This window comes from Hyperolius riggenbachi, chromosome 2, assembly GCF_040937935.1.
Source record: "Hyperolius riggenbachi isolate aHypRig1 chromosome 2, aHypRig1.pri, whole genome shotgun sequence".
NCBI lineage: Eukaryota > Metazoa > Chordata > Amphibia > Anura > Hyperoliidae > Hyperolius > Hyperolius riggenbachi.
The window spans coordinates 202,044,464-202,069,834 of NC_090647.1; the positions used below are offsets into that span (position 1 = coordinate 202,044,464).

Below are 25,371 nucleotides of genomic sequence, written 5' to 3' on the forward strand. Positions count from 1 at the left end.
TCCACGGTCTGCTGATTCACTACCACCTCACAGACCGTATGACTGCCCGATTGAGCTCAGACCTGGGACCATGCCCCCCAGGGGTCATCTTTATAACCTCACTGGCCCCGAGAAAGTGGCCATGAGGGAATACATCCGGGAGAACTTAGACAAGGGGTTCATCCGCCCCTCCAGGTCACCCGCTGGGGCAGGGTTCTTCTTTGTAAAGAAAAAAGATGGTGGTCTGCGGCCCTGCATCGACTACAGAGCTCTCAACGCCATCACGATTAAAAACCGTTACCCGCTGCCTCTGATTGATGATCTCTTTACTCAGGTCACAGGTGCCCAGATATTTACTAAGTTAGATCTCAGGGGAGCCTACAATCTGGTCAGGATTAGACAGGGTGACGAATGGAAGACAGCGTTCAACACTCAGGACGGGCATTACGAATATTTGGTCATGCCTTTTGGTCTGTGTAATGCCCCCGCTGTCTTCCAAGAGCTGGTTAATGATATTTTCAGGGATGTAGTGGGGAGGTTTGTGGTTGTTTATTTGGATGACATCCTGATCTTTTCTCATAATATCAAAGAACATAGGTCGCAGGTTCAGTATGTGTTGCTTAAATTACGCGAAAATTCATTATATGCCAAATTGGAGAAATGTTTGTTTGAGGTCACTGAGGTTCCATTTCTACGTTATATGATCTCCAGTTCCGGGTTATCAATGGATAACAGCAAAGTCGCGGCAGTTTTGAACTGGCCTCAACCGGTTGGTCTGAAGGCTTTACAACGATTTTTGGGTTTTTCTAATTATTACAGAAAATTCATAAAAGGGTATGCCTCTCTGATAGCTCCTCTTACTGACATGACGAAAAGAGGGGCTAATACTATCAACTGGTCTTCTGAGGCCATCTCTGCGTTCCAAAGCCTAAAATCAGCCTTCTGTTCCGCCCCCATTCTGCACCATGTCGATTCTTCCAGGCCATTTATCGTGGAGGTAGACGCATCTGAGATTGGTGTTGGGGCAGTCTTGTCGCAGTACTCCGGGTCACAAGGGAGACTTCATCCCTGCGCTTTCTTCTCAAAAAAATTTTCTGAGGCAGAAAGGAATTATGATATCGGGAACAGGGAGTTGCTGGCAGTAAAGTTGGCTTTTGAGGAGTGGCGACACTGGCTTGAGGGAGCGGAACATGTGATCACAGTTTATACGGACCATAAGAACCTGGAGTATCTGAAAGGGGCTAAGAGATTAAATCCTAGGCAGGCACGTTGGTCTTTGTTCTTTTCTAGGTTTGACTTCATTATCACGTTCAAACCTGGAAGTAAAAATATCAAGGCAGATGCTCTTTCCCGATGCTTTGACATAGAATCAGTACTACCCTCTGAACCAGATCCAATTTTATCTGAGAAAGTTGTGTTAGCCAGTATAGACTCAAGTGAGGATCTTGCTTCTGCCCTTCTTCCTCATCAACCGGACAGTCCGGCAGGGAAACCTCCTGAGCTTATGTTTGTGCCTTTACAGTTCAGATTACAGGTACTGCAGCTTTTTCATTCGTCTAAACTAGAGGGTCATCCTGGAGTAGCCAGAACCAAAGAGTTGTTGTCTAGAAGTGTCTGGTGGCCCACTTGGAGGAGTGATGCTGAAGAGTTTGTTGTCTCTTGTGCAGTATGCTCACGGAGCAAATCCTCACGAGTATCTCCGGTGGGTACCCTCCTGCCTCTACCCATACCCTCCGAGCCCTGGACTCATATATCCATGGATTTCGTGGGAGAATTACCTCCTTCGGATGGTAATACGGTGATTTGGGTTATTGTTGATCGATTTTCTAAGATGGCTCATTTCGTGCCTTTGAGGAAATTTCCCTCCGCTAAAGAACTGGCAGATCTTTTTGTGATCCACGTTCTTCGCCTTCATGGGGTTCCTGAGAACATAGTGTCTGACAGGGGGGTGCAGTTTGTCTCAGAATTCTGGAAGGAATTTTGTAGGGTACTGGGGATCACCCTCTCGTTTTCGTCCGGTTTTCACCCCCAGACTAATGGTCAGACAGAGAGGGTGAACCAGTCACTGGAACAGTATCTCCGGTGTTATGTGGCGGACAATCAAACGGAATGGGTCCAATACTTACCATATTCCGAATTCGCCCATAACAATCTTCGGAGCTCTTCCTCGGGGTTTTCACCCTTTCAGATTGTTAATGGAAGATCTCCAAGGTTTTCTCCCCTTCCGGTCTGTACTTCCTCTTTTCCTGCCCTGGAAGCCTGGCAGGAGACGCTAAGATCTCGTTGGAAGGAAGTAAACGCTAATTTGAAAAAAACAGTTTCTCTCCAGAAACGCAGGCTGACCGAAGGCGTTCACCCGAGTGGGAGTTCTCTCCCGGAGATCTTGTCTGGATCTCTACTCGGCATATCGCCTTGCGGCAGCCATCAGCGAAACTTGGGCCTAAATTTATAGGTCCATATCCTATAGCCAAAAAGGTCAATAGAGTATCTTATCAGGTAACGTTACCCCAATCTATGCGTGGGGTAAGAACGTTTCATGTGTCTTTGCTAAAGCCCGCGGTACATGTGGACTCTTGCCCTTCCCCCGTTATTGTGGACGGCGAACCTGAGTATGAAATCGAGAGAATTCTGGATTCTCGTTTTGTTCGGAATTCTCTCCAGTATCTGGTTCATTGGAGAGGATATGGTCCTGAGGAGAGGTCCTGGGTACCAGCACATCGACTCCACGCACAGGAACTCATACAGGAGTTTCACGACTCTCATCCTGATAGGCCTTCATTAGCGCGTTCGGAGACCACGCCTCAGGGGAGGGGTAATGTTAGGCATGGACTTACCCCCACTGCGGCTAGCAGCATGAACGCCGCTCTCGGGGCGGACGTCATCGGGACTCCGAACTTCCGGTCCGCCTCGGCTGCCAGCGCCGCCGGCCAGCGTTCCAGCCGCATGTCGTCACAGCAGAGCAGGGCAACACGCTCACGCACGGAGCGTCATGCCCTTTATGCTCTAAGGAGGAGGCTTTCCTAATCAGCCTTGCTGAGTCACTCCCGCCCCCTTTCTGACGTCATCTGGGGGGTGGGGGTTGCTGGGTTGACAGCCTGCATTTAAGCCGCAGACTGCCAGTGCTTCTTGTCCGCTGTAGCGATCACACTCCTGTGTTAGCTCTCGGATCCACAGTATACTTATATATTGGTTACGCCAATATATAAGTACTGGAAGAAATATACCATTTTATTTACCTGTGCCTTTGACCTTTTGCCTGTTCTTGACCTCGAATTTTCTCTTGATCCTTTTGTACCGCTGCCTATCTGATTTACCGTTGCCAACCTTGCTGTGCCCTCGTTTATTCTCTTGCCTATTGTCTCTGTACCTCGTACCTCTGATCTCTGTTGCCGAACCTTGCTTGTCGACCATCCCCGTCAGCGGGCCCGTGCCGCTGGACGGAAGTCCGTGCTCTGTGGGCCCTCGTCACAGAGCAATACGCTATTACTGTTTGCACCAATCACTACACATTATTTGGGTGGATAGAGGTTAGTTAGTATATCGGATTATCGGTGAGACTGCAGATCACTTATAATCGGGTATATATCTGTATTTCCGGCGATACTGCAGATCACCGGTAATCAGACACTCTCTGTCCTCACCGATTGCTACAGAACGTGACAAGGACTTGACAGGCTCAGAAGAGTCAAAAATAGTGAGATATCTTGCAGAGGGATGCAGCACTCTTAAAATTGCAAAGCTTCTGAAGCGTGATCATCGAACAATCAAGCGTTTCATTCAAAATAGTCAACAAGGTCGCAAGAAGCGTGTGGAAAAACCAAGGCGCAAAATAACTGCCCATGAACTGAGAAAAGTCAAGCGTGCAGCTGCCAAGATGCCACTTGCCACCAGTTTGGCCATATTTCAGAGCTGCAACATCACCGGAGTGCCCAAAAGCACAAGGTGTGCAATACTCAGAGACATGGCCAAGGTAAGAAAGGCTGAAAGACGACCACCACTGAACAAGACACACAAGCTGAAATGTCAAGACCTGGGCTAAGAAATATCTCTGATTTTTCTAAGGTTTTATGGACTGATGAAATGAGAGTGAGCCTTGATGGGCCAGATGGATGGGCCCGTGGCTGGATTGGTAAAGGGCAGAGAGCTCCAGTCCGACTCACACGCCAGCAAGGTGGAGTACTGGTTTGGGCTGGTATCATCAAAGATAAGCTTGTGGGGCCTTTTCGGGTTGAGGATGGAGTCAAGCTCAACTCCCAGTCCTACTGCCAGTTTCTGGAAGACACCTTCTTCAAGCAGTGGTACAGGAAGAAGTCTGCATCCTTCAAGAAAAACATGATTTTCATGCAGGACAATGCTCCATCACACGCGTCCAAGTACTCCACAGTGTGGCTGGCAAGAAAGGGTATAAAAGAAGAAAAACTAATGACATGGCCTCCTTGTTCACCAGATCTGAACCCCATTGAGAACCTGTGGTCCATCATAAAATGTGAGATTTACAAGGAGGGAAAACCGTACACCTCTCTGAACAGTGTCTGGGAGGCTGTGGTTGCTGCTGCACGCAATGTTGATGGTGAACAGATCAAAACACTGACAGAATCCATGGATGGCAGGCTTTTGAGTGTCCTTGCAAAGAAAGGTGGCTATATTGGTCACTGATTTGTTTTTGTTTTGTTTTCGAATGTCAGAAATGTATATTTGTGAATGTTGAGATGTTATATTGGTTTCACTGGTAAAAATAAATAATTGAAATGGGTATATATTTGTTTTTTGTTAAGTTTCCTAATAATTATGCACAATAATAGTCACCTGCACACACAGATATCCCCCTAAAATAGCTAAAACTAAAAACAAACTAAAAACTACTTTCAAAAATATTCAGCTTTGACATTAAAGGGACTCCGAGCTCACCCAAAAAAAAGAAAGTTGTACTCACCAGGGGCTTTCTCCAGCCCAGTGCTGGTCGGGAGGTCCCACGCCGGCGTCCTGGCTCCTCTCCTTCTCCCCGCTCCGGAATGGCTGACAGGCCGCAGCCTGGGCGACACTCGGCAGAGTGTCGGGCTGCTCCTTCCGCGTATGACGCGGCTGACGTCACACGCCAGCCGCCTCGCGTCATCACGGCGGCCGGCGTGAAAGTACTGCGCATGCGCGCTTTAATCGCGCATGCGCAGTACTTTCACGCCGGCCGCCGTGATGACGCGAGGCGGCCGGCGTGTGACGTCAGCCGCGTCATACGCGGAAGGAGCAGCCCGACACTCTGCCGAGTGTCGCCCGGGCTGCGGCCTGTCAGCCATTCCGGAGCGGGGAGAAGGAGAGGAGCCAGGACGCCGGCGTGGGATCTCCCGACCAGCACTGGGCTGGAGAAAGCCCCTGGTGAGTACAACTTTCTTTTTTTGGGTGAGCTCGGAGTCCCTTTAATGAGTTTTTTTGGGTTCATTGAGAACATGGTTGTTGTTCAATAATACAATTATTCCTCAAAAATACAACTTGCCTAATAATTCTGCACTCCCTGTAATTAGCAGTTGACTCCCTGTAATTAGCAGTTGTTTTATGGTGAACTCATAAAGTGTATGACTAAAAGATTATCCAGATAAAAATGTGTTGATTAGGTATCATTTTTTCTTAAAAGCCTCAAAGCAAAATCCTTTGATGCTTAATTTCAAACTTTCCAATTTCCAATCGGACCTGAACTCAGAATGTCCTCTCTGCTTTATTACAACTTGTGATTAGACACAGATGAGGGGGCATTAAAGTGGATCTGACATCTGAGATTAACTTTTACTCATTGCATAATTGTGTTCCTTTCCTATTGTTTATAGGGCATTCCTCAAGCCAAATACTTTTTTGTTTTAGTCTTAATACTCTAATTCCCTATAAACTAAACAAGCCACGCCCACAGGTTTTCAGAGAGCCAAGGCACTTTCAGACAGTAGCAAGGGCTCACGGGAGCTCAGTCTGGGCAGGAGGGGGGGGGGGAGGGGGAGGGGGGGGTATTACTAGCCAGAGATTTCAGAGGCAAAGGGGAGGAGGAAGGAGGAGGGGGGATTAGGTTTCTTTGCTCAAGATGCAGATAAGCCTGCCTCTGTGTAATGCTTACAAACAACATGGCTGCTGTCATTGTATCACAGCAAGAAATAATCATATTCTATTAAAGCTATTTGCAGCTAGATTTGCTGTGTAAACTATCTAAACTTTAGATAAGATATATATACACAAGTTACTAGTTATAGTTAGTTTTTCATCTCGGATCCGCTTTAAACAGGCTACACTTTCTAAATACATACAGGGTGCATTTCTCTAGGTTTTCCTTCTGTCCTGTGCAAGAGTTCATGTGGATTTGTGTCATATGAATGAAATTATGAAAACGATTTATTTAAAGCGGAACAAAACCCAGGACTTTCTCTCTGCTCTAAAAGAGAAGCAACAGTATAATATCCTTTACAGTAAAACATTTTTGTTACGGTTTACAGATCTCTTCAGAGACGGTGTAGAACTTTTTACTTTTTCTGGGAGCACATACAGGGTTAAACCTCCTGTGTTTACATATACCTTTGAACTTGGCACAGATCATAGAGAGGCTCAGCTCAAATTACAGTGATTTATTGCTTCCAGATAAGGGAGCCTGTTATCTGTAAATACAAACAGGGTGAGTTCTTCTTTGTTTTCCTTCATACTTGTGCATAGGAATGGTGCCCATACACTTACACGATTTCCCACCGATAAACAGCAAATTCGATCACTGTGATCGAATCTGCAGTGAAATCGATGCGCAAACGCTGACCGAACCACCGATTTCCATCTGAAATCGATTGCCGTCAATCTGTGCGCGCAGAAGATTTCCCTCGATCGCCGGCAGGTTGGTAGTGAGTCGATGGCGCAGTTCGAATGTCTGATGACCGACGCAAGCGGCAATACATTACCTGTTCCGCCGGCGCGTGTCCCTTCGCGCGCTGGGCTCCGGCTGGCTTCGCTTACTTCCTGTTGGGAGAAGTTTAACCACTTGCCGACCGCACGCTTATACCGTGCGTCGGCAAAGTGGCAGCTGCAGGACCAGCGACGCAGTATTGCGTCACCAGCTGCAGGCTGATTAATCAGGAAGCAGCCGCTCGCGCGAGCGGCTGCTTCCTGTCAATTCACGGCGGGGGGCTCCGTGAATAGCCTGCGGGCCGCCGATGGCGGCTCGCAGGCTAAATGAAACACAAGCGGAAATAATCCGCTTTGTTTACATTGTACGGCGCTGCTGCGCAGCAGCGCCGTAAGGCAGATCGGCGATCCCCGGCCAATCAGCGGCCGGGGATCGCCGCCATGTGACAGGGGACAGCCTGTCACTGGCTGGACAGGACGGATAGCGTCCTGTGCAGCCCGGTTCACCAGGGGGGGCCAGGTAGGAGAGGGAGGGGGAGGATTTTGACCGCAGAGGGGGGCTTTGAGGTGCCCCCCCCGCAACACCCGGCAGGCAGGAGCGATCAGACCCCCCCAGCACATCATCCCCCTAGTGGGGGAAAAAAGGGGGGTGATCTGGTCGCTCTGCCTGCACCCTGATCTGTGCTGGGGGCTGCAGAGCCCACCCAGCACAGATCAGCTAAAACAGCGCTGGTCCTTAAGGGGGGGGTAAAGGGTGGGTCCTCAAGTGGTTAAACAGTAGAGCTGCCTCTACTGTTTAAACTTCTCCTGACAGGAAGTAAAATAAAGCTGGTTCCCAGAGCCCGGAGAAGAGACAGCGGAGACCGGGGGACTTACGCCGGCCGGATCAAGTAATGTATGCAGGGGACGGCGGCGGCAGCTCCACAGATTTTGAATCGATTTTCTTAGTGAAATCGATTCAAAATCTGTTTGCAGTGTAGGCAGCCAATAGATCCCTCTTTGATCAGATTTGATCACAGAGGGATCTATCTGCTGGTTGATCTGGTGGCAATCGACCAGTGTAGGGCAGCCTTTAAGCTTTATTTCCATGAATGCTTTAAGTAGTTTTCTTCTTTTCCCTCCTTTTTGTCCCCCCCCCCCCCCCCTTATACATTAGTATTTATGAGTCATTTCACTCACAAATTGGTAATTTAACTCAAAAGTTGTTACTTTAAGTAGAGTTCTATGGAGAGCTGGACCTTGTGAAATATATTTACAGGATTCAAATACTAGAGAGTATAAAAGTGGATATGCATATACATGGACTGTCAGTAGCAGGCAGGCACTACTTCACTTGTATGGTAACTACCTGGGCTGGTCACTCCCTTGCATCTTGCTACACAGGTAATGTCTGCATTTGGAAAGGGAGATATGGAATAAAAAATAAAATAAACAGAACTTATTGTTTTATTTTCTATTTACCACTCCTTTACCACAGCATTTCAACCCATTAGCAGTGCCAATAGCATTATCTTGTTTGAGATAATTGCACTACTTTTGACCTCAATCGGCAGAACTCATTGTGCTGTAAATTCTTTGAATGCCTAGGAGAAATATAGAGAAACTGAAAGCAGAATTCCTCTGCTATTGTCTCACACTGCCCCCTAGTAACAAGTGACCATAAATATATATTACAGCAGTACTAATTAGAAACAAGAAAATGTAACAAATAAAAAAATATGCTAACATAAATTGGTCTCTAGAACTCGCAAGCCTCTAAATCAATTGGCTGCTAAAAGGTTACACAAAGGCAAAAACGAAGATATTTCCAAATTACTTTTTTATCATGAAAAAATACACATGGCAGTAAGTCTGTAATATTGTCAGTGTGACAGTGTTCATAGTTCAGTATAAAGATGTATGGTTTTATTCAGCTGACTAAATTGCTTAGATATAGGTTATAATTCCAACATTCATAACCAATGCTAAATTTCATTTCTACATAAATGAGACACAGAAAGTTCATGTGCAGCATATGCTCTATGACAGTTCTGACATATTCCCAAGCTTATCTCCTTCTTCCTCTGGAGGACCTTGGCTTTCTCTTGTTGCCCTGAAACACGGGCTTGGCAGAAACCTGCACAAACATTTCCTCATCCTCGCTTGAACTGCTGGTTTCTACTTTTCCTGCCGTTACCGGGACGTTGGCACTGCCATCTCTGCTTGTATTTGGTCCCTTCTGCTTTCCTGCACCAGTGTTTGTGTCTTTGCGGTCACCATCAGAGTCAATAGGTGTTTTTTTTTCAGGAGAAGCAAATGTTTTATTTGCAGGGCTAATAAACCCTCCTTCCACATATACTGCTGCAGAACTGACTGTTTCAGCCTTATTTTTCTTCTTCCCACGCTGGGATTTCTTACTATTTCTGTTAGCTTTACTTCCTTTGTGGTCTCCATGGGAATTTTCTTGCTCCATCAGCGTAGTGGCTTCTTCTACCTCTGCAGCATTACTGTCTTTTTCCTTTCTCTTCATGCAAGTTACAGCTCTACGCAGCCGCTGACTCTTCAGAACATGAGTCTCTTGCTGCTCTACGTGGAAGAAAGAATCTATCCGGGGCTGGCTCTGACAATAAACAGATTTTAACATGAATGCATTAATACACCTTAAAAATGCCCTATGTAAGCTTGTGTATAGGGGCTCTTTATTTCAAAGGGCCAGCACATCAATTTGCACCATTTGTTTTAAATGATATTACAGACTTAAAGTGAATGGGAACCGGTTTTTAAAACTTCATTTGAATAGAGGACATTTCAGCTTTTTATTTTTCTCTGTTATTGTGACCACTTACCCCCCTCTTGCTGCCTAATTGAGCAGAAATACGCTTTTATTCACTTTGACTGTTTCAGTCGAAAAACTCGTGGTTTGGAGGAGGCAGAGCTTCTTTCCCCGGCTCTGTCATGTCTGACGTTCTCCACCCCCTTCCCCGCCCCTCCTGTCCACGTTCACTTGATAGCGCAGCTCTGTGGTCTCCCTCACAGAGTGCGCACGTCCTCACATCACGTCTTCCTGCTCACTCAGCATCTTAGGAGACGGCCGTTCCGTTCTCTACACTCTGCTGTGACACGTGCACACTCGCGCTCTACAGTACGTGCACATGGCCGCGCTGCACACTACTGTCCTCTCGCAGAGCCAAATCTTGCGCAGCTACAAGCGCTGTTAGGCATACAGGAAAAGGCTGCTGACCCGGAGGATAAAGTAAAGGTCAGTAGCCATCTTGGAAAGCGGGGGAAACGATTATGCGGCAGAATTACCAGTAATACCAGTAAGGCACTATGTTTTTAATTTGCAACAAATACATGTTTTTATTTAAAAAAGGAAAAAATCGGATTCCCATTAGCTTTAACAGAAATCTATAATGAGCAGGGTATAAAGGCTGCCATATTTACTCTACTTTCAAAGAAAAAAGGTATCAGTGCATGCTTTTATTTTATCTCCAGAGGGTTGAGTCACACAACAGGAACAAGTTAGTGAAGCCAGAGCACCTGATCTGCATACTTGTTCTAGGTCAGCGGAAACCGCTCTGAATCCGCAGAGTTTCCCCGCAGGCAAATCGCACAGGGAAACTCTGACATAGGAAACTATAGCGCCGCCGGCGAATCGCTTATCCTAGCGATTCGGCCGACACTGGCCACAGATTTCGCGTGGGAGGCTGTGAATCCCATAGCCGTGCATGGCATGGCTTCTGGGATTCGCCTGTGATCCCGCACACCCGGAAGTGCCGCCGCGAGTCTCACTGATGCGTGCGGCAACAAGTGGATACGGGCTGTCAGTGCTACAGGTTGAAAATCAGCAGCCAGGCAGCTAGGTAGGATTTTTTAAAAGGCATCGAAGATATCAGCTTCTGTTTCCCTCAAAATACAGATTTCCTTTAAATCCCAGAATAAATATGTGTATGCCTATGGGAGATGGCATCAGTGAAATCTGTAGTCTTCCTAAAGCTACGTACCAATGGCACAATTTTATGAATGTTTTTTCCTGCAACAGGTAATTTTTTGAGTTATGTGTGATCGTTTTCACAATCTCGCGATGTGGGTATGTGTGCACGACTGAGCGAACAACGCTTTGTGATGCAGGGTGATAACCACCATCACAGCGTATCGGATCATTAAGATCCCTGACTAATCTCGCACAAAGTGCTGCAATCGTTTCAACTCTTGTTTGCGCCCGTCGTGTGCCTTCGCGTGTTCCCGTGGGTCGAAAGTTCGATCGGGGAATGCTCGTTTGTCGGGCTGCGTCACTGAGTGTTCCCTGATCCATCTAGCAGAGGGTACAGGGTATAAGTCTACACATTTGCTGCCATTTGTTTTAGATACTGTATTTATAGAACATAACATGGAGCGTACTGAATCATACCCATCATTTCCAATAAAAAAATTCAGACAAAATGCCATGGGGGCAACCCAATTTCCAAGTGTAATTCCAACTGTGTACTAATTCCAACTGTTTGCATTTTCAAAGCCTCAGAACATGCTGCTGTCAGAAAGCTGCCAGACAGGCTGCCAGGAGGAGGTCAGCGATTACAGGGGGCTGGAAGAAGCCTCAGGTAAATAAAAGAATACTTTTTCAGCTTGGCTCGGTATTCCTTTAATTAAGTAATTCTCAAATCAAATCTCTGGCACCAGAGCAAGATGCAAGACAAAACTGTGAAGGATTACCTGTTGTGTATTTAATTGTTTCAATACTGGCAAGAGCACGTCATCCGTCTTTGACCGATACCAACCGAAGCGGCTTTCACAGAATGTATCTGATGTTAAGAAATCATCACCATTTTGATTGTAAAGATTCAGTTCATCAGTTTCATGATGATTGCTATATTATGTAATACATATGCTTCAGGCCCCATTTACACTTGCAGGTGGAACCTGCGTTGCGTTACTTTATTTTTCCACAAGGGGACACAAAAGCAATGGAAGTCTATGGAGACTTTCACACTTGTTGCAGTCCATTGAGAAAAGCTAGAAGTATCTAATCCAACGTAAGAGCTGCAGTGTGTTACTGCAAACACCACACTTAATGCATGGAGCTTGGGGTAATACAAGTCTATGGGCAATGCACGTAGTGTAAATGACAGAGTGTGGTGCAATACGGCGAGCATGTGCGGACCAACGGGAATCCCAATGACATTACTCCTGCCCAGCAGGAAGTACGTTACTTGGGGGGCTATGCATATGACCCTGTCCGCGCACTCTGCCACAGGGTCATATGAGTGACATTTTTTGCGGTGTGAAGCAGGAGCCGCATCACGAAAATTTGAAACTGGCCTCAAAGTTATCTACTTTTTAAGATAAATCAGACAAGAAGACGACTGTCCAACTATCGCTCAACCATTATGGCAAATACAAGAAAAGTGAGTGGGGGGGTGGGGTGGGGGGATTGTCTGTTTTTTAATGTATTGATATTTTTCTATCATTATATTAACCACTTTACCCCCGCCCGTACCAATTTCTCCGTCCCTTTTTCCATCCTTTAACCCCCAGGGACGGAGAAATCCGTACTTTCCGCGTTCCCGACGCTGTCGGCGCTCCCGCTCGTAAACACGCCGCCCGCCGCTAGTAAACACACCGCCGCTCGCTCGCCCGGAGATCAATGAACGGGAAAATCCATTCCGTTCGTTGATCTAAGCCCCACAATGATCCGCTGCTCTCCTATGGGCAGCGCGATCATTGTGAGAAAAAACTCACGTGTCCAGCCTCCTTATACTGCTTGAATTAAAACAAAAAGTTACTGTGGCCATCTTGTGGCCAAATAGTAAACTACACCCTACACATTTTTCACATACAAATAAATGATTTTTTTTGTAATTAAAAAAAAATTAAAAAATTTACAATTAAAAAAATACATAAATAGTTACCTTAGGGACTGAACTTTTTAAATATTTATGTCAAGAGGGTATAACACTGTTACTTTATAAACTATGGGCTTATAATTAGGGATGGACGCAAAACTGAAAAAAATGCACCTTTATTTCCAAATAAAATATTGGCGCCAAACATTGTGATAGGGACATAATTTAAATGGTTTTATAACCGGGACAAAAGGGCAAATAAATTTCATGGGTTTTAATTACAGTAGCATGCATTATTTAAAAACTATAATGGGCAAAAACTAAAAAAATAATTATTTTTTTCCCCACATTTTTCCTATTTTCCCATTAAAACACATTTAGAAAAAAATAATTCTTGGCATAATGTCCCACCTAAAGAAAGCCTAATTGGTGGCGGAAAAAACAAGATATAGTTCATTTCATTGCGATAAGTAATGATAAAGTTATAGACGAATGAATGGAAGGAGCGCTGAAAGGTGAAAATTGCTCTGGTGCTCAGGGGGTAAAACCCCTCAGTGGTGAAGTGGTTAAAAAAAACAATTATTTAAATCCCTATAAAAGTTTAGGTAAAAGGGCACTATGGCGAAAAATTGTAAAATGTAAAATATGTGCAAACATAGACAAATAAGAAATACGTTCTTTTCAGAGTAAAATGAGCCATAAATGACTTTTCTCCTATGTTGCTATCAGGTAGTAAAAATCTGACATTACCACAGGTTTTGGGCTAGTCCATCTCCTCATGTGGGATTCTCAGCAAGGCTTTTATTCTTTATACAGCTATTCCCTAAAAAGAATTTAAAACGATGCTGCCCAGCTTCCCTGCTCGCTACACAGTTTTTTTGGCAGTTGGACAGAGCAACTGCCATTCACTAAGTGCTTTTGAAAATAAATAAATCCTTGAGAATCCCCCCCATGAAGAGATGGACTAGTCCAAAACCTGTCGGTAATGTCAGATTTCTACTACTTACTGTAAGTGATAGCAACATGGGAGAAAATTAATTTATGGCTCATTTTACTCTGAAAAAAACTCTGGAAAAAAACGTACTTCTTATTTGTCTATGTTCACACATATTTTAAATTTTACAATTTTTCGCCCTAGTGCGAATTTTTTTTTTATCACAGCAAGGTTATTGGTCACAAGCTCAGCACACATGCACACGCACAAGCACTGTTTAGCCCAGGTGAATTGGTGAGAGCTATGCACCACATTACAGTACAGAGAAGGGTTGTAGCACTAGTCCTGATATGGTTTTTTTTTTTGCATTAAACTTTAATACACATTTATGACAAACCATTTTTTTACGCATAAATTAGCACACGCTCCCTTCCTAATATGAATCAGGCCAAATGATGTGAGCCAATCTAAAGGAAGGTTATTATATATTCAGTTGGCTTATAACAAAGCTCCAAAACACTAAAGACTGTTGGCTGTCCATTCGAACTATATCCATTAAAAACCATTTCAGCCTTCTGGACGTAGCAGCAGCTTGATTCCTCTCCCCTGCAGAAAAAGCGACAACTTCTCTCAGAAGCTTCGCTTTTTCTGGCTCTTGCGTCCCCGTGCGTCCCTCTAAGCGTATATGTTACGCTTAGAGTGATGTCATGTAGACAAACTCATGGCTGCCATCTTGTGGCCAAAAAGTGAGACTACAACTAAATGTAAAAAAAAAACAAAAAACAAAAAAACACATCTTGACATAAAAAAAATACTGTTTACATCCCACCCTCCCAAAAATACCCAAATAAAATGTTTAATATAAAAAAACAAAAAACATTACAATAAAAAAAACAACAACATGTAAATATTTACCTAAGGGTCTAAACTTTAAATATCAGTGTAAAGATGAAATATTTCTATTTTTTTTTTTTTAATTTTAAACTTGTAAATAGTGATGGATGCAAAACGGAAAAAATGCACCTTTATTTCCAAATAAAATATTGTCGCCATACATTGTGATAGGGACATAATTTAAACGGTGTAATAACTGGGACAAATGGGCAAATACAATACGTGAGTTTTAATTATGGAGGCATGAATTATTTTAAAACTTTAATGGCTGAAAACTGAGAAATAATGATTTTTTTTCAGTTTTTTTTTCTTATTCTTCCTGTTAAAATGCATTTACAGTAAAGTGGCTCTTAGCAAAATGCACCACCCAAAGAAAGCCTAATTGGTGGCGGAAAAAACAAGATATAGATCAGTTCATTGTGATAAGTAGTGATAAAGTTATAGGCTAATGAATGGGATGTGAAAATTGCTCGGATGCATAAAGTGAAAACGACTGAAGGCTGAAGTGGTTAGAAGAGTTTGTTGTAGGTATACGATGATAATAATGGTGTGAGCAAAGTAAAAAAATTACCCATTTTATGAGTAATTTTAGTTTCTCCCAGATCTTGTCAAGACTCATGATGACAAACCAACTGTTAGCTGTACAGATGCATCATGCCCGTTTCGCCCATTTCCAACTGGCTGCTCGTGGCAGAAGTATCTCTGTCAGATGTGCCAGTGTGACACAAGTGGACCAGAGCCAAAGCTTGGGTACAAAATTAGATACTTACCTAAAGAAAGGGAAGCCTCAGGTTCCTATTGAGGCTTCCCTCTGTATTCTAATGTCCCCGTCGCTGAGCGCATACCCCCAAAGACTAGCGACAATGCATTGTTGCTAATCACCTCAGTGCCATGCAGCTGTTCTCCCTGTATTGTGGCCGCATGAGTGCGCTTGCACAGTAAGCTGGAGCCAAGGGCATGGTGCTACTGCTCATGCGTGGCTATGTTTGCGTGTCTATTGCGCTGCCACACTGCAAGACAGGAAGTAGTGCAGCCTCGATCTGGAGAGGAGCTCAGTGACGGGGGACATCTAAGTAGCAAGGGAAGCCTCAATAGGTTCCTGAGGCTTCCCTCTCTTAACCACTAGGCGACCGCGTCATGCCGATGCACGCAGCGACAGCCCCAGGACCGCCTAACGCCGATCGGCATAAAGCCCTTGGGGCGTGGTTTGCAGGAGATTGCGCGCGCCGATTCATGCTCCGCTCCGCCTTCAGTCTCCCCGTAGTGATAGCCGCTTGGAGACTGTTAGACAGCTAAACCGCCGTCTATTAACACAGTACAGCACTGCGCTCTAAGGCAGCGCTGTACTGGGGACAGCTGTGTAACACAGCTGTCCCCCTGGGGGACACAGGAGCGATCCGCTGTGATACGCTGAAGCCTATCACAGCCGATCGCTGTAATTGGCTGATGGGGGGGAAGGAGGGTGGGAAAAATAAATAAGATTTTTTATAATAATAATAAAAAAAGAATAGTATTTGCAAAAAAAAACAAAAAAAAACAAAAAAACATTGGGGAGCGATCAGACCCCACCAACAGAGAGCTCTGTTGGTGGGTAGAAAAGGGGGGGGGGATCATCTGTGTGCTGAGTTGTGCAGCCCTGCAGCGAGCCCTTAAAGCTGCAGTGGCCCAATTTGTGAAAAATGGCCTGGTCTTTAGGGGGGTTTAAGCCTGTGGTCCTCAAGAGGTTAAGGTGAGTATCTGATTTTAATCCCGAGCTTCGGCTCAGGATCGTTTTAAAGTGTAATTTTTGCAAGTTATAACAAAAAAATAAATAAATATCTACTGGAATTTTAGTGTTAAAGTTACACAGATGTAAAGTGTCACATGAAAATGATACTTGTCCTTATGGCAATATATAGCGGAGCAATACAGTAAAGGATATTTTCTTATTTGCTCCAAGTCTGGCCTGCCCCAGGAAAACGCTCCTTGTGAGTCATCTACCACTGGTTTCAGATATGCATCAGCTACAGCCTTGTTAGGAAAGCCAGGGTGTAGCTCCAGATCCCGGAGTTTCTTCTTCACTTTGGTATCATTTGGATTTGGCCTCATTTTCTTATTTGCTTGAGCTTCTGTCCACCATTCTCTAAAGAAAAAGAAAAAATAAGTTAAAGCCATCCTCGCATACTCAAAGACACCCTGGCAAATGACTATCTCCTGTAATCCGAGCAATCGGTAAGCAGCTGCTGCCTCTACAGTGCCATGTCTTCCAATAGGGCTGTTTTCCACACAATCGCATTGCAAAACACTAGGTACACTTTAAACTGATGGAAACCAAACAGGGATGTTTCCATTAGTGCGCTTCATTTGCTATGCGATTTTTCGTTTGGTGTATTTTTCATACGACTGGCCGCCTATAAAAAGTATAGGAGCGCAGGAAAATCACATAGCAATTGCGCTGCTATGAGATTTTTCCACAATTGAAATTATTTTCCTGGCTTTTTTTTTCTCTCTTAGAAATCACAAACTGCAATTGCGGCATACATCCAACTGATATCAAGACTGAATCGCAGTAGTGGAAATAAGTTTTTTTTTGTATGTGGAAAACAGCCCATATGCCAATATCCTTTAAAGTGAACCTGAGACGAGTAGTGTCTCCGGTTTCATACTTACCTGGGGATTGTCCCTCACTGTCTGCAACTGTCCCCGAAAGCCTGGCCGAGTCGCGCTCCGTTGCACATGCGCAGCGCTCCCGTCACACGTGCAGTACTTCTGCGCAGGCCGCTCCTAGAGGAGAGTGTGGCGAGGGAGCGCGCCTGGCCGGGCCACGTATGCGCGATGGAGCATTACTTGGCCAGGCTTTCGTGGGTAATTGAAAAAGTAGAAAAGCAACAGGAGCGCTCTCTGGTGCATTAACCTCTACTTTAATAGAATCGTAAAAGTTAAAATTACAAGCCAGTAGCGGGGATACATACTCCGTGCTCCGGCGGTGTCAGTCAGGGGGTGGGTGGTGTCTCGATGTCTGCGCCAGTTACGTCATTACGCGTTTCGGCGGCCTGCGCCTTCGTCGGAGTATCTATCCCCGCTACTGGCCACAGCGGGTTAGCAACGTGAGGTGATAGCATCAGTCAGATGGTGGATCGAGGTAGTCCTTGACATATGTGATATGCCTGAAAGTGTTTTAATCTTGTAAGTGTAATTTTAACTTTTACGATTCTATTAAAGAGGTTAATGCACCAGAGAGCGCTCCTGTTGCTTTCCTACTTTTTCAGACATCCACTTGTATTCCCACAAGTTTAAGGAGCAGCAGAGTCTGGGAGCAAAGGCCCCAATACTTTTGTCCATTGGATTGATCGCAGTGGAACATTTGTTTGTCTGTTTCGGGGATAATTGCTGGTGACAGGAGTCACCCAGGGAGATGGTGAGGGACGAGCAGCCTTAAGGAAGACCCGGGTAAGTATTGTACTAGAGACGTTTCTCATTTCTGGTACACTTTAAATACATTTTTTTTTAAACCTACAGCTGATATATTACAATTTGTGATATTCAGAGATTCTGTTTAAAGTTCTCTAAAGTGTACCTGAGACAAAAACCGTCTCAGGTACCATACTTACCTGGGGCTTCCTTAAACCACCTTGAGGCCGCTCAGTCCCTCACCATCTCCCTGGGTGGCTCCTGTATCCCATTGGATGGCCTGATAACCCGGCATAATTACACTTCATCACGCATGCGCGACTCATCCGCGCGCCCCCACTGCTGGGAGCGTAATGCGTCTGGGCACTCCCGGCCACAAGAGCATGGTGGGGGCACACATGCCTCTGGGCAGAGCATGCACAACGAAGCACGATTCAACCAGGCTAACAAGTCTTCCAGCGGGGAACAGGAGCCACCCAGGGAGACGGTAAAGGAACGGAGAGGCCTCAAGGGGGCTTAAGGAAGCCCCAGGTAAGTATGGAATCTGAGGTTCACTTTAAATATTTCTGAGCAGTCATACCAGGAAAAGTGTGCAGAAGGATATTTCATAGGCTGGTAAACTCACTGTGTATTGCCCACAAGGGAATAAGCTAACTGAATCAGCTGCATAAGGATGAAATTCTTATATTTATTACTATCACCTTGAAGAAAGGCACAAGAAAAATGTATTATTATTACTTAAAGAGAAACATCAACAATCAAAATAAAAATATAAAATTTACTTAAACTTCAGCAGAGATTCCAAGCCGTGTCCAGGAAATTCATTCAATACCTCCATGGCAGACACATAGCCAACAGAAGGTATTCCTTCTGTGTAATCACTGCCCATCAAATAAGCTAGATTAATTAGTTTATGTCGATCTAGTCCTGTAAATAAACAGCAATTTAAAAAAAAGGTTAATGTAAGCAGTAATATCATCTAAAATGACAAACAGAAAACAGATATATCATATTTGAAACATTATTAGAAATAGCATCTAGTAGTTTACAGTACTTCATATTTTATAAGTGAAGAATAATAAATCCTATTTATAGATTTTTTTTCCACAAACAGAAACCATTTGGCTTCAAGTGCCCTTTCACTGCCCAAGTCTACTTTCATGTATTTTTCTTTACACATCTATACAGCACTTTCACTTTTTTTCTCAGCATATTGCAGAGAATATTGAGAAGCTCACACCCCCTGCTGAGTCTCAAAAAGGGATCAGAATTTGCACACTATTTTGGCAGTTAAACTGAGCAACTGCAGTTTAAGAGGAACTCCAGTAACAATAATGTAATAAAAAAGTGCTTCATTTCTACAATAATTATGTATAAATGATTTAGTCAGTGTTTTCCCATTGTAAAATCTTTACTCTCCCGGATTTACATTCTGACATTTACCACATGGTGACGTTTTTACTGCTCGCAGGTGATGTCAGTGGAAGGAGATGCTGCTTGCTTTTTTGGCAGTTGGACCCATCTGTAAACAGGTGTTATTTCCCACAATGCAAGGAGGTTCACAGACGGGAAACTGTCAGGACCATTATCCTGACATCACACTGTAAGAGGGGTTTCACCACAATATCAGCCATACAGAGCCCCCTGATGATCAGTTTGTGAAAATGAATAGATTACTCATGGGAAAGGGAGTATCAGCTACTGATTGGGATGAAGTTCCATTCTTGGTCACGGTTTCTCTTTAAGTAGATGCTTTTGTGAACTATCTAAGAATCTACCATGAGATAGATTAATCCAAAACTACCGGTAGATATAACTGTCAGATTTTCATGGGTTAAGGTTAGGCATCCACCTAGGGTTAGGCGTGTGTGTGTGTGTGTTTGGGGGGGGGGGGGGGGGGGTTAAGGTTAGACACACACACACCTAAGGTTATGTCTTGAGGAAGTTAAGGTAAGGCGTGGAAGGGGTTAAGGTTAGACACCCACCAAGGGAGTTTTAGTGTTAGGCATCTCCTGGGGGGTGCTTAGTGTTAGGCACCACAAGGGAGGGGGGTGGTTTAGTGTAAGACATCAAGAAGGAGGGTTCTGTGTGACAATAGGGTTAGGGGAGTGCATAGTAAAATATAGGTAAAAATAACAGATATATATTTTACTATACGAATTAAGTAGAAGAATTAGAAGATAAAATTACCAATATCCTACTATAGTGGGTAAAAGAATATTGGTGAAATTACTGATATTCTACTATAGTGGTAAAAGAATATTGGCAAACCTATAGATATCCTACTATAGTGGGTAAAAGAATATTGGTAAAACTATCGATATTTAACTTCGTGGATAACAGAATATCAGTAAATTCCTTGCGGTGCTATTTTAGGTACGCTCATTCTTTCACTTCCTTAGTAAGGAGGAATTACTAGCGCATTTGTTTCATCTTTGTTAACAATGCTGCTGAGCTCAGATCAGCAGAGTGACTGGTAATTTGAACTATGCAGAAATGACTTACGAGCTGACAAACAGTAGCTAAGCCTATGGCAGCCACCGTAATGCAGAGACATGACACTGCTAACTGTGCTGTGTTTCCTGCAAGTACAGTCACTACAGTAAAAAACTACTTTAAAGAGACTCCGTAACAAAAATTGCATCCTGTTTTTTATCATCCTACAAGTTCCAAAAGCTATTCTAATGTGTTCTGGCTTACTACAGCACTTTCTACTATAACAGTCTCTGTAATAAATCAATGTATCTTTCCCCTGTCAGACTTGTCGGCCTGTGTCTTGAAGGCTGCCAAGTTCTTCAGTGTTGTTGTTCTGCTATGAACTCCCCTTTCCAGGCCCCTCTATGCACACTGCCTGTGTATTGTTTAGATTATGGCAGCTTCTCTCTTCTCTCTTATCTTTTACAAGCTGGATAAATCCTCCTCTGAGCTGGCTGGGCTTTCACATACTGAAGAATTACATACAGGCAGAGCTGTCTGCACTCTGCAGGAATAAACAGCCTGACACTTCAGTGGAAGATAGCTGCAGGGGGGAAAGAAACACACAAATGATCTCTTGAGATTCAAAAGGAAAGCTGTATACAGCCTGCTTATGTATGGATGTATTTTCTATGTGTGGACATACTGTACATCAATATACTTCCTGTTTTGGTGGCCATTTTGTTTGTTTATAAACAAACTTTTTAAAACTGTTTTTAACCACTTTTAATGCGGCGAGGAGCGGCGAAATTGTGTCAGAGGGTAGTGGGAGATGTCTCCTAACGCACTGGTATGTTTACTTTTGTGCGATTTTAACAATACAGATTCTCTTTAAGGACTCTGTGCATAAAACACATGCTTAGCATGCAAAAAAGCAAAGTAACATCAGCCTTTTACAGCAGTGTGTTCAGATTCTGGAAAAAGTAAAAAGCCAATGCTGAAATCAGGATAAGACTACTTGTGTGATTCATGTATCCTAAATTAAATTGATGTTTAACACAGGACTGCATCCAGAATACTATTATGCATTCTTGCCAGACTTGAACTGTTCGGGAGATATTTAGTCATGGTGTACTGTCACACAGTGTTCATATACCTCAGTGGAAAAAGATCAAATAGAAAATCCACAATTCATAGCTTAATAAGAGGAGAAAATCCCTAATAGAAAAATTCTACCATACTCGGCCCCAGCCAGTAAATACAGATGCGGAATACAAATGATTCGATGACAGAACACTAATGTTTGTACGAGGCTTTAGGCTGCAAAGGCACCTTTGTTCATTGTCGCTCTACTGTCATCTATAGAAGCAAGCACTACATTAGGATAAAAAGCAATAAACAAAACATATATTCTGGGGAATCTGCAGAAAATAACATTAGGAGAAGAAAAATAAATCCATGTAAACTACCAAAATGTGCGACATTGACACAAATCAATCCACTGATGTCATTAAGGGTTTAATAGGTATTATTGCTCTCTTACATCCATCACTGAAACATCACATAGGTACGGGTTGAATCTACGTTGGAAGGAGAGAGTTTTTAGGGGAATAAATGAGCATCCTTGCTCTCTAGACACCTATTCCTAACAGCAGACATTATGGTGGCACCCCGACTTGGCAGTCATAGACATACACTATACTTTATGGCAACCAAATGGTTAGGGGAACCATTGTTTCCAAACTGTGAGCTTCTTTGGTAGAAAGAGACTCAGGCAGCTGTAAAATCATCAGATCACCTGACCTATAAACTTTGGAATGTAGTACTAGTCCCCCTCTATTATAATAAATAATGCTCAAACACGCTCTAGTGTGTATGTAAGGAGACTAGACTAACACCTTGAGGAACCGTGTAACGGCCCATACTCACAGGCTACAATTGTCGCCCGTGAGTATGAGGCGTTGCACGGGCGCGCACCCGAACCGTCGCCCGTCGCTGATGTCGCCAGCCGATTGGCGCGGTCAATCGCCTGGCGACAGTTGCTGCCGCAACTCCGCCGCAACTGGCACTAGTCCGCGTGGGTATGCGGACTAGCGACAGCAACAAGCAGGGAATACATTGAGCTTCCGGCGGGGGGAGGAACAACAGCGACAGCTTCCGCCACATCAGTTGCCAGGTCCCTCCGCTGTGAGTATGCGGAGGGACCTGGCGACGAGCTGTCGCCGGCCTGTCGCGCACACGCTCCCGTGTGCTAGCGACAGGCCAGAAATGTTGCCCGTGAGTATGGGCCATTAGAGAGGGGTGTCAAACTCAATCTCATAAGGAGACAAAATGGGGGGTAAGCACTCTAATTACATCAGCTGCAAGATCTAAATTTGGCCATTGCACTGGTGTGCTCCTCTGGATGGGAAGGCAGCATGCTGTAATCTGCTAGAGAGCAGCAACCTGTGTTGTATACTGTATTCCACAAATCTGCTGAAATCCAAAAAAGTATTAGGTTTAAAACTTGTTGCATATTATATGTAAAAATATTTCACCTGCCTCCTAGCATCATCTGCTGCTTTCCTATTTTACCAGCAGAGCAAGTCATGTACTAATTCACAGGTAATGGGTGATGCTTGCAAGGCGGGCATATACAAAGGGCACTGGGAAATTAGGGTGTAGGGTAAAGCCAAAAAATGGCTCACCCTGCTGTGACAAATTTCCTGGCCGCGTTAATTACTATTCCCCCTCCAAGGCGTCGTATAGTGGGGGTAAGACGCAATTCAGCTTCCAGCTAAAGTGCCATGCTGCAATTTGATAAATTTTCAATGGATTCCTGGCAGGAATCTATTAAAAACTGACGTGCTGTGTGTGGTAGGAGTCAATACATTTCAGAAAGAATTTGATCATTTGGATTGGGTGGAAAGATATAGGTGTATGGCCAGATTTATGTGGCGTCCTCAATAAAGACTGTTATTATCTATGCCAAGCGTCCTGTTTGCTCTACAATGCAATGGTGTAGATTTAATAAAAGATACTAAGTTACAGCTATTAATGCCGTGTAAATCTTATTTGACACCCTGGCTTTCTGTAACAACTGAATGTAGCTAGCAAAGATAAACGGCTTAAAACTCAATGGCATCTCTGGGCTGGGGATCAATTGGAGATCATAACTGATCCAGAAAAAAAGTTGCCTGCGATTAGATTGCAGAATTTGCCATTACGTCACATAACAGTCATCAGATTTTTACAAGGTCAGTAAATTTAGACGCTATAAATGCATCTTTCTATAGTGAGACCAGTATGTAGGCTTTGTTGTATTTATTAACCAGCTCGGGACTGCTAATAGTCAAAACTATGCCGCACTTGTGGCTGCCTAAGCCTGAAGTGTTGTATTTTTAACACCAGCAGCTCCCGAACACAGGACGCAATAGCGCGTCCCCACCGGCACAGATCTGTACATCGGTCAGGAGCCGTTTTTATTGGCTCCTGACCACTGTGAGCCAATCACAGTGATCAGGAAGTGAAAAAGTAAAAAAAGCATCTGGTCCTTAAAGGGACCAGAGGCTTTAAATAGGAAAAAAAATGTTATGCTCGTACAAACGGCAGTTCAGAACACGGTCAGAAACTCTTGGTATGAAATGATCCCCGTCAGGGTTGCCAACTCTTGCCACTTAAAAACAGTACATTTTTGTTAAAACCAGAATCAGAATCACTTTTATTTTCCAAAGATCTGTAGTCCAGACAATCATAGTAGATCAAGTCTAATCACACATAGCTAAAAGGTTAACAATGCAAGAATGAAACGTGTACCAAAATAAAACCTCAACACGCACACAGAGTTCAAATGAACAGGCTTAAATATCACAGTGTAAAACAAACCTCCCACAATAAGGAAAGCCGCATACCATGACATTTAATGGGATTCTCACTGGTGTAACAGCTGGTAACTTTAGAAAGATTTAACTTTGGATAAATGATATCTATGGTATGTTAACTAAGCCATAGTCCAAGCCAGAAATAATGGCATTAGGCTAGAAGCTTATATTAGCATTTAAGAAAAGAATCCTCTCACGGACATTGACTGTTTACAATATTCCTTAATATACACATGTACCAGCATACATTATGGCTTGCAAATGACTTACCCAGCTGATTCTGAATATCAGAAAACTGATAATATTCCACATATTTATTATGCGAAAAGAAATTCTTATAGACGTGTCGGGCCCCAAACAGCCAGATATCACTGTCATCTGTGATTGTTCCTGAGGTCTGGTCAGTTAGGTCTAAAACTGCACATTGTGCTTCTGCCTCCATAGGGGCTACGATATAGGGAATGCCAAACAGACGCAAGAGTTCCTTAAAAATAAATGAAATTAAGTTTACAGAAAAGCTTCATCCACCGTAGTGAGTGCTAATGTAGTTCCATTGTAATTAACTGTCTCATTCACAGTATGTTATTTATTCCTGTTGTCAGTGTACTGGCTAGGATACAGTCCACAAAGGATACTACAGTACAGGCAGTTCACTACTTACAAATGACTCGAGTTACAACATTTCAAAGATACAAAGTTGGCTTCATGTACAAAATATGCAATACTATTTTCTTTTTAACTTATTTTTGTTGTTAAATGTTACAGTATTGTATTAGTTTAAAAAAAAAAAAACTTAAAAACCACACTGAAAACAACCAAAAAGCATAGTTTATGCATAATGTCCAAATCCAGAGTTGTCCGAAAGTAAATCATTTATCCACAGTTCACTGTGTATAACACATGACTCAACCTACAAACAAATTCACCAATCTATTCAGAATGTTTGTAAGTAGGGGACAACCTGTACCAGCAAAAAGGATACTCGGGAGAGAGCTAGATTTCAGCGTTCAGAAAAGAAAAATGTTAAAAATCAGTTTTCACTCCTTGAACTTGTTACAAGTCAGGAAAACACTCCAAATGCAATAATAAATGTAGGACAACTATATGCAATAAAAAAAAAAAAAATAAATAAAAAAGATTACTTTCTATAGATATATCTACGTGGGTACACAAATATTGCATTTCTATTTACTGTATATACTGTATACTCCTGATC

The 25,371-nt window shown here is 43.6% G+C and overlaps 1 protein-coding gene across 4 annotated transcripts in view; it reads right to left on the bottom strand.

The window, feature by feature from the left end:
• Positions 1–8,716: 8,716 nt before the first annotated feature.
• The window catches only part of ERCC5 (ERCC excision repair 5, endonuclease), a 46,805-nt gene continuing 30,150 nt past the window's right edge, over positions 8,717–25,371 (bottom strand). For all 4 annotated transcript variants that reach the window (XM_068268005.1, XM_068268003.1, XM_068268002.1 and 1 more), the window contains exons 12-16: positions 24,426–24,639; positions 18,663–18,807; positions 16,410–16,612; positions 11,533–11,615; positions 8,717–9,439 (exon numbers count right to left, since the gene is read on the bottom strand). In XM_068268005.1, coding sequence (XP_068124106.1) covers positions 8,888–9,439; positions 11,533–11,615; positions 16,410–16,612; positions 18,663–18,807; positions 24,426–24,639 — 1,197 coding nt within the window. In that variant the 3' untranslated portion in view covers positions 8,717–8,887. The remainder of the gene's footprint in view (positions 9,440–11,532; positions 11,616–16,409; positions 16,613–18,662; positions 18,808–24,425; positions 24,640–25,371) is intronic.